This window comes from Lepisma saccharinum, chromosome 30 (genome assembly GCF_977018435.1).
Source record: "Lepisma saccharinum chromosome 30, izLepSacc3.1, whole genome shotgun sequence".
NCBI lineage: Eukaryota > Metazoa > Arthropoda > Insecta > Zygentoma > Lepismatidae > Lepisma > Lepisma saccharinum.
The window spans coordinates 31,065,919-31,082,095 of NC_139258.1; the positions used below are offsets into that span (position 1 = coordinate 31,065,919).

The window sequence follows — 16,177 nt, forward strand, 5'->3', positions numbered from 1 at the left end:
TAAAGTAGTTCAGAATGTCTATAAATGTTAATACAGGGTGGCACGGAGCTGACTGACACATTTGAGAGTTGAATATATTACGCATGCGTGATAGTTTGAAGTGGATTTCGGGGGAAATGAGAAGAGGATAGGATGCCATTTCATATGAAGACAGCAACAGTCAAAATGGACCGTTGGAGCGTTGAACATCGCATTTTCTGTGTTCGTAATTATTACAAAACGAAGTCAGTGGTTAAAGTGCAGCGATTGTTCAGAAAACAATTCATTGTTAGCCGACATTGTAACGTACAGTCTCGGAATATCATATTGGCTTGGGTGAAGAAATTTGAAGAAACTGGCAGTGTATTGGATGTGAAACATGGAGCTCCAACAACAGTGCGTACGCCCGAGAACTTGCAGAGAGTGAACGTAGTCCACAATGCTCGGCACGCCAGCAGTCTCTGGAGATTCTTGAAAGACCGTGTGTTCAGAAGGCATATCACGACTCTTCAACAACTGAAAGAAGCCATTGTTGAGGAAGTAACGGCTATCGATGAGGAACTACGGAGATAACTTCCCGAGACATCTGCAACAATGCATTCATCCCAAAGGAGGCCACCTGTCTGATGTAATTTTCAAAAAATGCACTTGTAAGTTGTTAGTAATAAAATTGCATACTTCAATGTACCATTACATACGGTTTTCCATATTCTCCTTCCTTTCTTTCATCATCTATGAGCATATCAAATGTGTCAGTCGGCTCCGCGCCACCCTGTATGTGGGAACTATACCTTATCAATTGACCAGTTTTATTTTTAAATATTCATAATTTTGCACGAGATAATAAGAATATTGAAATAGTTGCCCCTTAATCACTAAGTCCATTTCTTCACATGATAAGACTGCTCGAGATACCTAAATTCCAGAAAGAGATCACATGGTATTGGTGATAAATGTGTGATAGACACATTCCAATGTGGATACCACTAACTCGTGATGCAACAGCCAATGAGGGACAGGGTCTACATACAAACAGCTAGCCTCACTCCCACCTGAGGTGGAAGATCATCCAACCAGTTATGATGTGATGTGTGGTCAGCACTACAAACCCCTAGTAGTTGTAGGTTTCCGTGACTGGGTTATGCTACTCATTTGTACCTCCTCAATTTCCTGACGATGGTGGGTGACTACCAGTCCCACACACAAGGTGAACTCTCAGGAGAAAAGTTGTTATGCTTCCCCCAGAGATTTGAACCTGCACGGTTCCCATAGCCAGAGACCAAAGCTTGTACCTTAGACTGCACGGCCACTGTATGGGACCTTAAAGCATCTTAAAGCATCCCCTCAACTAGAATAATTTGCACAAGCATCCCTCCCATATACTACACTGTCTGCAAGTTGTTCCAAATAAGCATCGCCTCCTCTTACTAAACTCGACCATTCAAACCTCCCTGCTAAGAATTTCCACTTCAAGTACTGTCAATACCGATTTAGCATCGGTTCAGCTCTAATATGCCAAACTAGTGTGTTCATATTTTATGCCACCTAACCTGGTCACCAGTTGAGGTTTTAAATCGCCACTGCTAAAACTTTCTTGTAACTTCTTGTATCATTCAGTTTATAATAGGTGGCACAGGATTTAAAAAAAAATCATTTGAGTTCAGTTCATACACAAACCAAACAATAGTGTACTGGTAGGTAGGACAGAGTTCTACATGTCGTAACCTATGTTAATTAAGGTGTGTTAGGGTGAGACTTTCTGAAGACACCCAAATGCTAATTTCTCTTCCATGTAGTACACCCTGAAATGCATTTGCAGCCTAACAAGGCTCTGTTTCTAAACTCACAGCCAGTATAATCTTCTGTAGGGCCTGCGTAGTGTTATCCATGTATGTCTGTAATTATCCATTCATCACTCTCATCACTATTCATCCTCATCTTCATAATTTGCCAAAAGTGGCAGAAAATCAAAGTTAAAGATAAAGTAAAAGGCGAAGTTCCCCGTGCATATAGCACCGTGCCATGAAGGCACATTTAGGGGATGTGTGGGTAGGGGCCCACACATTCTTCATCTCAGACATTTTGGAAGTGATGTGATCAACACCATGTTCCAGCCACCTTTACCACCCAGGGTTGCCCCCAGGTACCCATTCATCTGAGGCTAGGTGAGACCCAGAGCCGCTTTATGCAGGGGACAAGGCCGGAAAAATTCCAACCTTAGATCACTCACCCGGGAATCAAACCCGGGTCTCCCAAATGGCAATCAAACACTCAACTGACTAGACTACCGTGGCTCATGGCATGTTATGGGTATAAAAAAAGGTAAAGTGCTCACCTGTGCTTAGCACCACACCATGAAGGTGTATAGGGGGTGTGGGGGTAATGCCCCACACTTTCTTCATCCGGTCGTAAGTGGGGGTGATGTGATCAGCATCATGCCCCTGACCACCTTTACCCCCCAGGGTTTCCCCCCAGGTACCCATGTCATTCGACGCTGGTGGGTGCCGGGGCCGCTTCCAACGTTAGAAAAGGTTCCGGATTTCAACCGGCCGGGGATCAAAGCCGGGACATTTAGCATGGTAGTCAGACGCGTTACCGACTGAGCCACCACAGCCACACTACGGGTATTGGTATTTATATCAACCATCCCTAATATACAAGACCTCTCTTAAAAGTAACTGATCTTATTTCTTCCTATACACAGTGATGTAGGAAACCTTCACATGAAATGCACAGTAAAATAAAGAAAATCAATCAAAATTATGTTGAAATTAAGCAGAAAACCAATACAAACTGCAACGTGGAAATTCTACCCACACAATACTTAACTGCATTTAAGATGACAACAATGAATAAATAATAATGGCTAACATAGCATCCACATCAATTAAATGTACATCAATTAAATATTTTCCACTTGGAATAAAACCTAGTAACCCTCATTATAAAGCAATTTCATTAACCACAACACTTTTACAAACGTCCAAGAAACAGGACAATACAAAGCCTACAAGTGTCCCTTTAACAAGTGAATTAGTTGTAAGGACATTGCAATATATGATGGGACAGTCATGAAGGTATGGTACTTCAAATGACCAATTTTTTGTATATTTGATGACACCAAAAGAACCAACTCCACAAATAATAATAATAATAATAATAATAATAATAAATTAATATTGAAATAAATTATGAACTAATTACTGCTATAATCTGCTTCTTATGTATGTATGTGTGTGTATGTCAGACAGAATGTATTAAATAAATTATGATAATTTAGGGATGGGACATATTAATCGGTATCAGCCGATATAAGCATATTGGTGTATCGGTAAAATTACAGATTATTTTATTGATCTGATACATCTATAAATATCTTAAAATTTAGTGCAATATTGTGCCACTTTGTTATAATTATTATGCATATAAACATATAATCTCTATTCCATACGTTTTTTAAGTATATGCCTAAATATGCAGCTTCTTCTCCATTGCAAAATTTTGATTTAGCTGGTAACATACATTTATTAAGGTGGTCAGTAAACCATTTGGAATTTTATATTGGATCAGTAGAATATGGGTAAATTTTATATCGGTACCTTATCGGTATCAAACAAAATTTCATATCGACCCATCCCTATATAATTCAAAATTAATCATAAGTTGTAAAAAAAAATTATTTGCAATTGCCTGTGCGACCGCCCCTACTTTTTGGTGAAGGTTTAATTTAACAATCATTATGCTATCAAGAATTGAAGTCAAATATACTCTTAGTTGTTATAAATTTTCATGTAATGAACAGAAAATAAAATTAGGTTAAATATTATTTGTGTCCTACAGACTGAAAGCCATTACACCATATACCAGTGGTATCAGCACCAGAAAGTGTAAGTTTGAATTTATTTATTGATATCAGTCAATACTTTTTGTAGTCTAGGTATATCACAGGTTCTGAAAATTGCAACGAGACACTTTTGTAGAAATTATGCAAAATTCACACCTTTCATTTATTTTAAACCAATATTAACCAATTATCTCCCTGTGATTATTTCCTTTTCCCTAAAGTGAAGCTGTTGCTGAATTTACGCACTTTTGATGGACACAATGGTTGTGACGTCCAATCTTCAAGTCATACTAGACTTGTAGATGTCGTCTTAATCGTTGGCCAACCATGCCAATTGATGTATTGATGCAGGAGAGGTGTAATTTGAGTAATAAACAAGCAATGTTCAAACATTTTGTTTCAGTTTCATTTGATAATGACTCATTACTTAATTGTCAGACTGTATATCGTAATGGTTTTGATTGACTGATTTGGTGTTTAAGTCCACTTTATGCACAGTAAGGCTAATTGGGACTGGACCTACAGTTTAAAGTGGGATCCGAACCACTATGTGCCTACACTGGGTATTGAACCCGGGACTGTATATCATAATGGAAATAAGGCTTAATTTGCTCTATTTCTGTTGGCAAATTGAGAAGCATAAAACCCAGTGTTATCTAGATACAGAGCCAAAGTGGAATTTCATTGGTACACGTACATAACAAGGATTTAAACTCACTTCACCAAACTTACAAAACAACATGCAAAAAAGCCACAGGACTCGATACGATGACCATGAATGAATGAAATGTTGCCTGACAGGGCTTGGCCCTCAAAGGGATGTTGCACCAGCAACTCAAACACATGATGTGACAAATACATTGAATTTTTTAAAAAAAACTTCATATGCCATGTGCCAGAACAGTCATGGTTAAAATCCAGCTTACTCTGTAGTCAGAAAATTAAAAGACATGGAATGAAACAAATTAAAATCTGAGTTCCAAGATCTCGGCCCTTTCTCAGGGTCATCATTATCAGGTTGGAAGAGAAAGGAAGCAATGAAAGTTGTACCCACGGTTGAACTTTCATCATTTCCTTCCTCACCCAAATGTTTTTTTCTGCCTGATGATGAGCCTGAGAAAGGGCCAATAGCTTCGAACTCAGTTCATTTTGTACTGTTTCTGGTGACAGGTAAGTCATATTTTATCACAATAAACATAGTTTCCACTGTCCTCAATTGCAGCAGCACCAAGATGAACAATTATCAGGAGAAAACTCACCACACAATATGGCAACGTACACACTGGTGTACGGAAGCCAATGAAAACCCAAAGCATTGTTTATAATTTTCAATACGGAGCGGGGATGAGATATAAAGGCAAATTTACCACCAAAATTACCACAAATTTGACCTATGACAAAAATATGAAGAGTCTATCATGAAAACTTTGGTGTGTGGATAAATCACTGCCTAGAATTTCATAGTATCAAAAGAACTAAATAAACATGTTCGAATTGTTCCCCATTATCAACGTGTTTCAGTATTGATCATGATATAAGAGGAACAAATGATTTGATAAATGAAGAGACACTCAGGATTTGAGCCAAGTTCTGTACAGGCTTTCGAAAGTACATGTCACTCACATCTTCAGGAATGGAAGTAATATTATTATGCTGGCTCTGAATGATGAGCCAGGCTTCTGAGGTTTGGAGAGCTAACACCACTCTTATCTTCTACAATTGAAACAATATAAAACAACCATGTTCGAATAGGAATACATGTTCATTCATACATGCTTTCTACTGGCACAAGTTCTTGCACGATACACAGATTGTGCTGTGCAAGTCTGAGGCCTCTAGCCCCTTAAAGTTGTTGCAGATGGAACGGAGGGTATTTTTACTGTTGTCTTACTGTAAATAAATAAAGACCAGGAAAAAATGGAGAGGCTTCACTTCTATGCCGACCCAGCCAGAGGCAGGAAACGGCAAAGGATGATGATGCTGTTAATAACTAGTGCATGATGATCCTGTTATTTGGAACAAACTAGAAAAAGCTCCAGCAAGTGGTCATCATTTTCTACTTTCTAAACAGTTTCTATCTGTAAAAATTCAAATGACAGAAATGCATATTGTTTCACTATCCATGTTGAGCAATTATATTAGCCAACTACGCTGAAAATATGGGTCTGTAGGCAGCAATTGCTTCAAATCTTTGAATTGTGTGGGCAGTGGCATGCCCCCCGGGAAGTAGGAGGGTATTGGTGCAGTCATAAAGCATATGTAGATAAATACTAATACCTCTGTGATAATGCAAAATCTTTAAGACGCCTTTTAAAATTTATAGTGCATATTTTGCTTGTTTCTAATGTACGTATATTTGCATGCACATTTTGGCTTTTTATAATGCATACATATCTGCCCCTACTCATCACGGTGAGAGTTTAGTTGAGTTGAGTTGGTGTTCTAAGTCCACTTTATGCACAATAGGCTAATTGGGACTGGACCTACAGTTTCAAGTAGCACCTGAACCACTATGTGCCTCCACCGGGTATCGAACCCCCGACCTCTTTCGTCAGGGTGAGAGACAGGGCAATAAATGATGGACGACAAAGAAATTTACATTACGTCAATAATGCTACATTTTTTTAAAAAAAATCTTTCGAAGACTGTTTTTTTATATTTAGTTTAAGTCATCATATTATGTCACAAAAGAAAAAAAATTGAAAATATTCCATTTTATGTTTGTACTTCTATACAAACATAACTTTAAATTATCCAGATGTGCACTGTATGATTTGTTTGTGTAAAATAAACAAAAAAAAACAAAAAAATAAAGTTTGTTACAAAAATCTAACACACAACTACAGCACAAGTGATATCAGGTAAGTAGTAATGTTCTCAGTGAGTTATTTCCTGCACAATGAAAACAGTAATAACAATTTGTTCCAACAAAATTGAGCCTCTATTGTCACAATTCCAATTTTTAAGCAAATAATGAAGATCAAAACCACTGAACTAAAAGCAGTGTCTTGTCACATTCTTCTTCACATCACCAAACAAACAAATTTAGCTCGATCTTGCACTGAATCCTAATGTACATTCACTAGCTTATTCTTCATGTTCCTTTCATTAGTTTAAAAATACAACTGAGATATTTATGGAATAATATCAATGTTAGAGTAATATTTGTGTTCCTTGTGTTTTGTTAATAAATAACAAGTCATAAAACTTACATACATATCAGTTATTCAAATACTAATGTAATCAATATTTACAGAGAAGTTCTGATTACAAGTCATCTTTAAATTTCTGTTTATCTTGAAGCATTCTCTAAAAGTTTTAAACTCGATCGCTAGGGGCATGCATATTTCGTTTTTGACGAAAAAACGAAATTTGAAAAAACACATTGTAGTGTTAATTTTTCATGTTTTGAAACGTGTGAGATGCATTTTGTGACCATATTTTGTCACGAAATAATGCGAAATGAACTGCAAAAAGCGAAATTAACTCTCAAACACGAAATTCAGGGTTTATTCACCGACGCGACAACTTCTGAGGTCTGAATTATCCTGAGAGTTATGCAATTCCCGGAAAATTGATTAATTCTGCTGTTAATATTGGAGAAGCAAAATTGGACTCCTTTACACAAAAATAAACTTAATACTATGATAACTACATAAATGTGCTATTAGAAGTGAAATGTTAATTCTGTGGAATAACTGTAGTTTTTAAATCAAATTTAGGATTATATTCACAATTTTAAAACCAATATGTCTTTTTATATACCACTTTTCATCCATTTTTTCACCGCTATAACACCGATATTTTATTTTATTTACCGCTTTTGAACCCGAAATTGACTCAGTTTTTGTACCGAAATTTTACTTTTTTATTTACCAAAAATATGTGCCTCTATCGATCGCTAAATAAAACATTTATTTAATGAAGTAGTTTCTGTAGACATCAGGTGTAGACAACAAGACAAACCAGGAAAACTCCAACACCACAAGTAAATAAAACACACACCACATATAAGCTAATAAGCCTATATTAATAGAAAATAGTTCCTCAAATTCAAACACCAAGCTTTCCTAATTCAATTCAAAGCTTTTCCTATACCTTACTTCCTCACACTCTCACATGCACACACAAACACACCAAAAACAAGTAAACCTAACACAATTACTTCATACAATTATCCAAACTGAGTGAATGCCATCATTGCAATTTATTCGAATATGAAATGTCATGACTACCCACATGTGTAACATACCATCACTTTACTATTATCCCCACATCATGAGATGAATATTTATGAACATGCTGTAATCTCTGTAATTGCTAATATATTTTTTTGTTGATATGGACTAATTAACTAATAGTGTATAGATGACAAATCATTCAAGACAGTTTTAGAAAAAAGGCACTTTCACAGATAACTTAGCATTATGTTTAGCTGTTGGAGCACCAACATAGTGGTGCCTCTATGAGTAAGAATTTGAAACTTAGAAGATACTTCCTCCTTCTAGCACTGAAATAGGTTGATACTTCAGTTCTAAGTTATACATGTAACTTAATTTCCATGAAAAGTGGAGTTACGCCACTTGTGTTCTGAACCCCTCATATTACACACATAATTTTGAAGTATTCATAATACTTTCTTCATTTACATAAGGCATAACTTGCACCACATGCCATCATTTCACTATGTAATAAAGACTTGTTTTGGCATGTACTTACTTTGTTCTGTAGCTTTCACCACATCATGTGGCTTCCTCAGGAGATAGGACAAGAGCAGTTCAGATTTCAGACAAGAATAGTCCAGATTTAAGACAAAAATAGTCCAGATTTAAGACAAACATAGTCCAGATTTAAGACAAGAATAATCCCGATTTAAGACAAGAATAGTCCAGATTTAAGACAAGAATAGTCCAGATTTAAGACAAGAATAGTCCAGATTTAAGACAAGAATAGTCCAGATTTAAGACAAGAATAATCCAGATTTAAGACAAGAATAGTCCAGATTTAAGACACGAATAGTCCAGATTTAAGACAAGCATAGTCCAGATTTAAGACAAGAATAGTCCAGATTTAAGACAAGAATAGTCCAGATTTAAGACAAGAATAGTCCAGATTTAAGACAAGAATAGTCCAGATTTAAGACAAGAATAGTCCAGATTTAAGACAAGAATAGTCCAGATTTAAGACAACATAGTCCAGTGCTATTTCCTGAGCAAGCCACATGATGTGGGGAAAGCTAGAGAGCAAAGTAAGTACATGCCAAAACTGGTCTTTATTACTTAGTGCTTTCTTCATTTGTTACAAAATTGCAATATTGGGAATAATAGGGATGGGACAGATTAATCGGTACTTCACTATTGGCCGATATAGGCATATTGGTGTATCAGTTTATTGGTAAAATTACCGATTATTTTAGCAATCTGATATATCTATAAATATCTTATAATTTAGTGCAAAATTCTGCCATTTTGTTATAATTTTTATAGATAATCTCCATGCCCTACTTTCTAAAAAATTAAATGTCTTAATATGCAACTTCTTTAGTACTGCAGTCACCTCAGAACATGCATTTATTAAGGAAGTCAATGATCCATACAGGTTCTTCAAGGACCATTTGGAATTTTATATCGTGTCCGTAGAATATCGGTCATCAGTATTGGTAAATCTTATATCAGAACTTTATCGATATTGGCCAAAATTGCATATCCCCTAGTGAATAATGAACGCTAGTTTTGGGCTCCCATTTGAATATGGTAGCTCATAGAAAAAATTAGTAGACCATCGACTCCTCTACAATTTCAAATTTACAAGGTACTCGCAAGTCAGCAGGGCACCACATATGTTCAAATACTATCTCTAACCCATTATCCCATATCAGGAAATAATTCATCCTTACTAAATACCTTCTTACCCACATGCATTTCCATGCTTATGAAGAGGGCTGGGACTGACAAGGACAGCACAGATCATTAGAGCTTCATTAGAATGCAAGCAAGTAAAGAATATTATAATGTGCACAGTAATACAATTCTCCACTCGTAAATAAGGAAGAAAGAGAAGCTGAATCATAAATAGTCATCTCATGAAATAAAAACAGTACACTTATTAGACTAGCACCTTGATTCTGGTACACGCAACATTAACATCAAAATAAGCCTTTGATGCTTCCCTCAATCTGCTAATTGAGTCTTTCAATTGATTAGCATACATAGTAGCTAATGGAAACGCCTGGAAAAATGAAACAAAAAAATTGCCTGGAAAAATGAAACATAAAATGAAGGGAAAAAAGATTTCTCTAACTTAATGATGGCACACAATAAAAATTCCATCAAAAATTACTTTCAATAGAAAAATTCAAAATCTCCTCTCCAGAAATATGAACATGATGAATCTCAAAATATGTAATTATGCATTTCATTTTTCTTAGCTTAATTTGTTTCAAGTGTGAACCTTAGCATAATTTGTTTCAAGTGTAAACATTAGCTTAATTTGTTTCAAGTGTAAACCTTAGCTTAATTTGTTTCAAGTGTGAACCTTAGTTTAATTTGTTTCAGTGTGAACCTTAGCTTAATTTGTATCAAGTGTTTGAACCTTAGCTTAATTTGTTTCAAGTGTTTCAACCTTAGCTTAATTTGTTTCAAGTGTGAACCTTAGTTTAATTTGTTTCAGTGTGAACCTTAGTTTAATTTGTTTCAGTGTGTGAACCTTAGCTTAATTTGTTTCAGTGTGTGAACCATAGCTTAATTTGTTTCAGTGTGTGAACCTTAGCTTAATTTGTTTCAAGTGTTTGAACCTTAGCTTAATTTGTTTCAAGTGTGAACCTTAGTTTAATTTGTTTCAGGGTGAACCTTAGTTTAATTTGTTTCAGTGTGTGAACCTTGGCTTAATTTGTTTCAGTGTGTGAACCTTAGCTTAATTTGTTTCAAGTGTGTGAACCTTAGTTTAATTTGTTTCAAGTGTCAACCGTAGCTTAATTTGTCTCAGTGTCTGAACTTTGGCTTAATTTGTTTCAAGTGTGAAACTTAGCTTAATTTGTTTCAAGTGTGAACTGTTGAAGCCTGCCCCATTGCACATTGATGTAACCTAAATGAAACACATATGACTTCAAATGATAAGCCTGGTTATCTGAGCAGCATAGGACCAGTTTTGACCAAAGAAAATTAAAAATGAATTGTAATGCTGGTTTGAGAGTGCAGTGGGCTGAGATAATGCAAAAAATTCAAACACATTAATAAAATGTCATCTTTACCATAGAATTTGATGAAAGCAGCAGGTTTAGTTTTCCAGACAACTTTGATAAGGTGGGGGAAAGGGGAAATGAGCATAGGAGTAGAAAAATCCCTCTCAATGACTGCTTCTAGGTAGTGATCACCCACCCCAATCCACCAACACCTCAGTACAGAAAAGATGGGTGAGGCATCAGCCATGAGTGCATCCCCCTCCACTCCCTCTGTACACAACTGTTTAGATAAAGTGACACACTCTTAAACCCTGTAAGCCTATTAATCGTGCTACTTGATACAAACACTAATGTACTTTCCTGAATTACGGCATTTGGTGCACTTATTTTGAACTAATTCCAAAAATAATTTGTTTCATGATGTTAAATACAGATCAACAATTATACAAGATATTCACTACCCAATACAAAGTCCATAAATCACCTTCAGAAAACAAGTAACTCATTAGCCTCTATTTACTGATTATAAATGCTTTATCATCCTTCCTTTTGCTCTCAGAGACATCCCACGGAAACAATATGTTCATCTCTCTGCAAATTATCTTCCAGTGAAATGCTTGTACAGGCACAAACAAAAGTGGGTTGTTTATACACAATTAAAGTAGTATTATCCTAATCATTATACTTCAAGAGATCCCGAGGAAACAATCTATTCATTGCTTTAAAAATTATCTTCCAGTGAAATACTTGTACAGTCACAAGCAAAGGTTGGTTGTTCATACACACTTAAAATAGTATTTCTCTAATATACTGCAATTCTTGATCATACAATCTGTGGGCTTACTTGCTCATTGAAGGGCTCAGGTGTAAAACATGGTAAGTGACATTTTGGTAATTTTTGAGTTACAAAGTACACCCTTGTGCAAATTAATTGAAACAAAGCATGAATTTAGTAGTTTAGTGTACAGAACTCACATATAAATGTACAAAACTCACCTACACATACATTAGTAATGGATATGACCACCTCTATTTTTAAGCAGCATTTATACACGGTTTGGCATAGAGCCTACTAGTTTCGAACAGTCACTGTTGATTTTCGGATCCCTGTACCACACGTGAATGAGCACCTGAATGAACTTCTCCATAGTCGTACAGTCCACAGCACGGAGGCGACTTTTGCATATAGCCCACAAATTTTCAATGGGATATATGTCCGGAGAATTCCCTGACCAATCAAGTACCTGTATTTGTTGCTCTGTCATGAATTTCTTCACCACTTTTGATGTGTGACAGGGGGTTAGGTCCTGCTGCAATATCCCAGTACCGTCAGGATACCTCGTTTGCAGCTCTGGAATAGCACACTTTCGTAGAACCTCAATATATTGTTGCGAGCGCATCATTCCTTCTATTGGATGCAGGCTTCCGACACCATAATAACTGAAACTCCCCAAAACATCTTTTTTTGTGGGTGCTTAACAGACTGATCGATGTGGCAATCACGAAGCTTCTCTCCCTGTGACCTTTGAACATGCTGACTTCGCTGACCCTGTACAAAGAAATGGCTTTCGTCGGTGAATAGGACTTTTTGCCACTGGTCTTTCGTCCATTCCTTATACTTTTTTGTCCATTTATACTGATTTCGTTTCATTGTTGTCGTTAAAAGCTGTTTCTTGACAGGTCTTCTGGCTTTTCGTCCGACCGCAATAAGGCGCCTGCGAACTGAAGAGGAACTAATTTTGATTCCTTTCTCCTGCAAATCCGTTTTCAGTGCATCACTCGTTTTGCGAGGATCCTTTTTGCTTTGTCGAAGCAAGTAAGCATCATCTCTAGGAGTTGTTTTCTTCTTACGCCCACACTTTCCTTTACGTTTAGGAGAAACCGATCCGGTTTCCTCCTGCAACTTGATGACACGACTGACAGTTGCCAAACTTACACCAACCACTGATGCAATCTCTCTATACGTTTTAGCTGTATGTTCGTGCAAAGTTACGATCTTCGTGCCTTTCCTAGGTGTCACATCGATCTCGACCTGTGGCCGACTCACATCTGGTGAGGTTTCTGAAATCTGATGCAATACTGCAGCTGCTTACGTCATGATTGCATCAGTCAATGAGCACTATGGCGATTGGACAGGATTCTCAAATCTGATTCAATACAGTAACCTGACGTAATGATTGCATCAGCCAACAAAACAAATGATCTAACTGACTTCGTGTTTGTTTTGAGTACACGATTACGAGTAATGTAGAAAATATGCTTTGTTTCAATTAATTTGCACAAGGGTGTAAAATGTGCCATCCTTCAATTTTCGAGTGAAATTGCAATGTCATGCAATTTGCATTGGACTCAGTGAAGCCTTCCGAAATTGGTAAACACAACACGAAAACAATTTATCTACAGTTTAGCATTTAATAACCTTCTTTCTTAATGACCTCAGAAACGACCAAAATGTCACTTACCATGTTTTTTACCAGAGCCCTTCAATTAAAAGATTTCACAATTTTACTGGTGTAACAAATTCAAAATGTAAAAATTTAAGATTGAAAATTAAAATTTGTCAGCTTTAAATTTGAATACCCCAAAACAACGCTTATGCCCTACTTCCAAAGTTTATTATGCAGTCACAGACACTTCTGGGTTGTAACAATCCCATTGACTCCCAATGGAACAATGGAATTGTTACAACCCAGAAGTGTCTGTGACTACACATGCAACCAGCTGCTGGAAAGCAGTGGCTTTAGAAACATTAGCAACTGCAAATCATACAAGCTTTGAATTATAAGTACAATTTTATAATTATTTGGTGTATCAACACTGAGTAATCTATCTAGATAAAAGTAGTGTTGTGTTTGTTAGGAAAATCAATAATTCAATTCTTGAAAGAAAGTTTTTTTGTTTTTTTTCATTCTACACACACTGATCAAAAGTATCTGGACCTTCCTAAAACCATTGTCACACTTTCCCCATGACACTCTTTCCCGAACTGGACATTAATATGGGGGTGGATGGATCCACCCTTTGGCTTGACCAGAGCTTGTACTCTTCTCAGGAGACTTGCCACCAGGCATCTGAATGTTTTGGAGAAACAGCTGTAGCCAGAAAGGTACTGATATGGGATGTCGGGGTCTAGAGCAAAGTCAGCATTCTAATTCATCCCATACGTGTTCCATAGGGTTCAGATCTGTACTCTGAAGAGGCCAGTCCATTTCAAGAATGCGATAGTCCACAAACCAGACAAGCAGCATTACCATGCTGGTACACACAATGGTCATCGCCGAGCTGATCCTCCACCAATGGAAGTACATAACTGATAAAAATGTCCTTGTACCCTGATACATTGAGAGTGCTGTGCAGCATTACAAGAGAGCAGTCCATCCAAGAAAAAATACATCTCCACCATAATACCACCTAATCCAAACTTCACTAAAGATTAAGGTAGGCATTGGAATGCATCACACTCAGACCCTACAATCTGACCACCACACTGCAAATCGCACATTACCAGTGCTGCCCAGCAGGATTGCTCTTTACACCACTTCCGGTGGCACTTAGCATTCACACTAGAAATGTTTGGTATATGGCAGCCGCTCAGCCATGAAATCCTATCCCTCTCCGCTATAAATGCAGTCATGATGCTGGCTGTACTATTAGTAGCTTTGTGGAACCCAAGGGGTGAGTGTTTCCAATTATGAATGACAATTTCACGAGCCACCTTCTTCAACATTCCTTGTATGTTAGTATATGCAGCCTACCTGGTCATGATTTTGTTGAGATTGCTTATTCATATTTCCACTTCACAATCAGATCACTAACAGTCAATTTCGGCAACTGAAGAAGGGTTGAAATGTTCTGGACAGTCTTCTTACTCACGTGGCACACAATAACCATTCCCTGTTCGAAGTCACAGAGTTCTGCTGAACACCACATTCTGGTGGCATTTCTTATCTATGAACACCACCTGATGCCCTAACTTCTTCTATACCAGACTCTAACATTGATGTGAAGTCTAGACTTCAGTTCGCTATTGCAATGGTGTGTCCGAATACTTTTGATCAGATAGTATATTTAACTTCTGACTATTCACAGCTTTGCTTATTCATCAGTTATGACAGCTGTGAAAACAATGGATTTTTTTTATAAGGCACTGTTGGTTTCATTTTGGTTCTGGTTATACACAACTAAGAAAAAATGTTTATTCAAGTTGCCAAATATTAACATGAATTCATATAATTAAAAAAATTCCAAAATGAACATAAAATATGCTCTTACCTGAGCAGCGGTTAAATTATTGCCAGCTCCAATATGCGACAGCAATGTCACAATTGCAGATATCACAGGTATTGTAGGTGCCATTGATATACTAAGGCTCTGACAGTATGCAGACTTTTGGAGAAACTTTTTCTCATCTTTCCTGATATCTAGAAATGAAATTTTTAAAAAAAATAATAATTTCAATATTAATACACATTCAACAAAGAAGCAGATGTACAAAGTAAATGTGCACGTACTGATACTGTATTTCATTTATAACATAGAGTGTAAGGGCATGTTCGAACCAATTTGCATTGTTCACTGCAAGTGAGGAAAAAAAGAAAGAAAAAAGCTTATTATTTCCATAGTAGAAAACAAATGAAGTTCAAATAATTAGAATCCCAACAGAATAACCAAGGTAAAAAATGTGATGAAATTCTTGAGTGTTAAATGCAAGAACCAGATCAGAACTTCAGTTTTCATAATCTACTTCATCCAAGTTTTCATATTCTACTTCATCCAAAGAAGAAACTTCATTTATATTCAAAATTCTGAAAGCAACACACTCTTTATGAATAAAATTTTCCTGGACTATCCAAGATCCAAAGTAAGTAATGAAACAGAAGAATTATACATTTCAGTACATCAACTCTATCAAAAAAAAAAAGTAGTAAAAGTCTCCTCAATGAATAATTATTTCTACTATTCAATTTTATGTCAATGACCTGGCCCTATCTACAAAAATTACTGGCATTGCCCATGAAAGGGTGTTTTGTAATGTTTCTCACCATTACAAAAATGTATTACACCTGGGATACTGGAATTAGCTTGATGAAAGAAGAACTCAAAAATTTTCTTCCATGTAAGTTGTATTCAACTTTTATTAACAGTCATGCTGCTAGGTGCTGTTAATACACTTA

The 16,177-nt window shown here is 36.5% G+C and overlaps 1 protein-coding gene across 7 annotated transcripts in view; it reads right to left on the minus strand.

Annotated features, from left to right (window-relative positions):
- The window catches only part of LOC145981960 (ATP-binding cassette sub-family C member 5-like), a 119,695-nt gene that overhangs the window by 75,063 nt on the left and 28,455 nt on the right, over nt 1-16,177 (minus strand). For 6 of the 7 annotated variants that reach the window (XM_083115460.1, XM_083115462.1, XM_083115456.1 and 3 more), the window contains exon 10: nt 15,276-15,424. In XM_083115460.1, the coding sequence (XP_082971586.1) occupies nt 15,276-15,424 (149 nt within the window). Of the gene's footprint in view, nt 1-9,940; nt 10,052-15,275; nt 15,425-16,177 lie in introns of all 7 variants that reach the window. The other variant, XM_083115458.1, reaches the window with a different exon arrangement.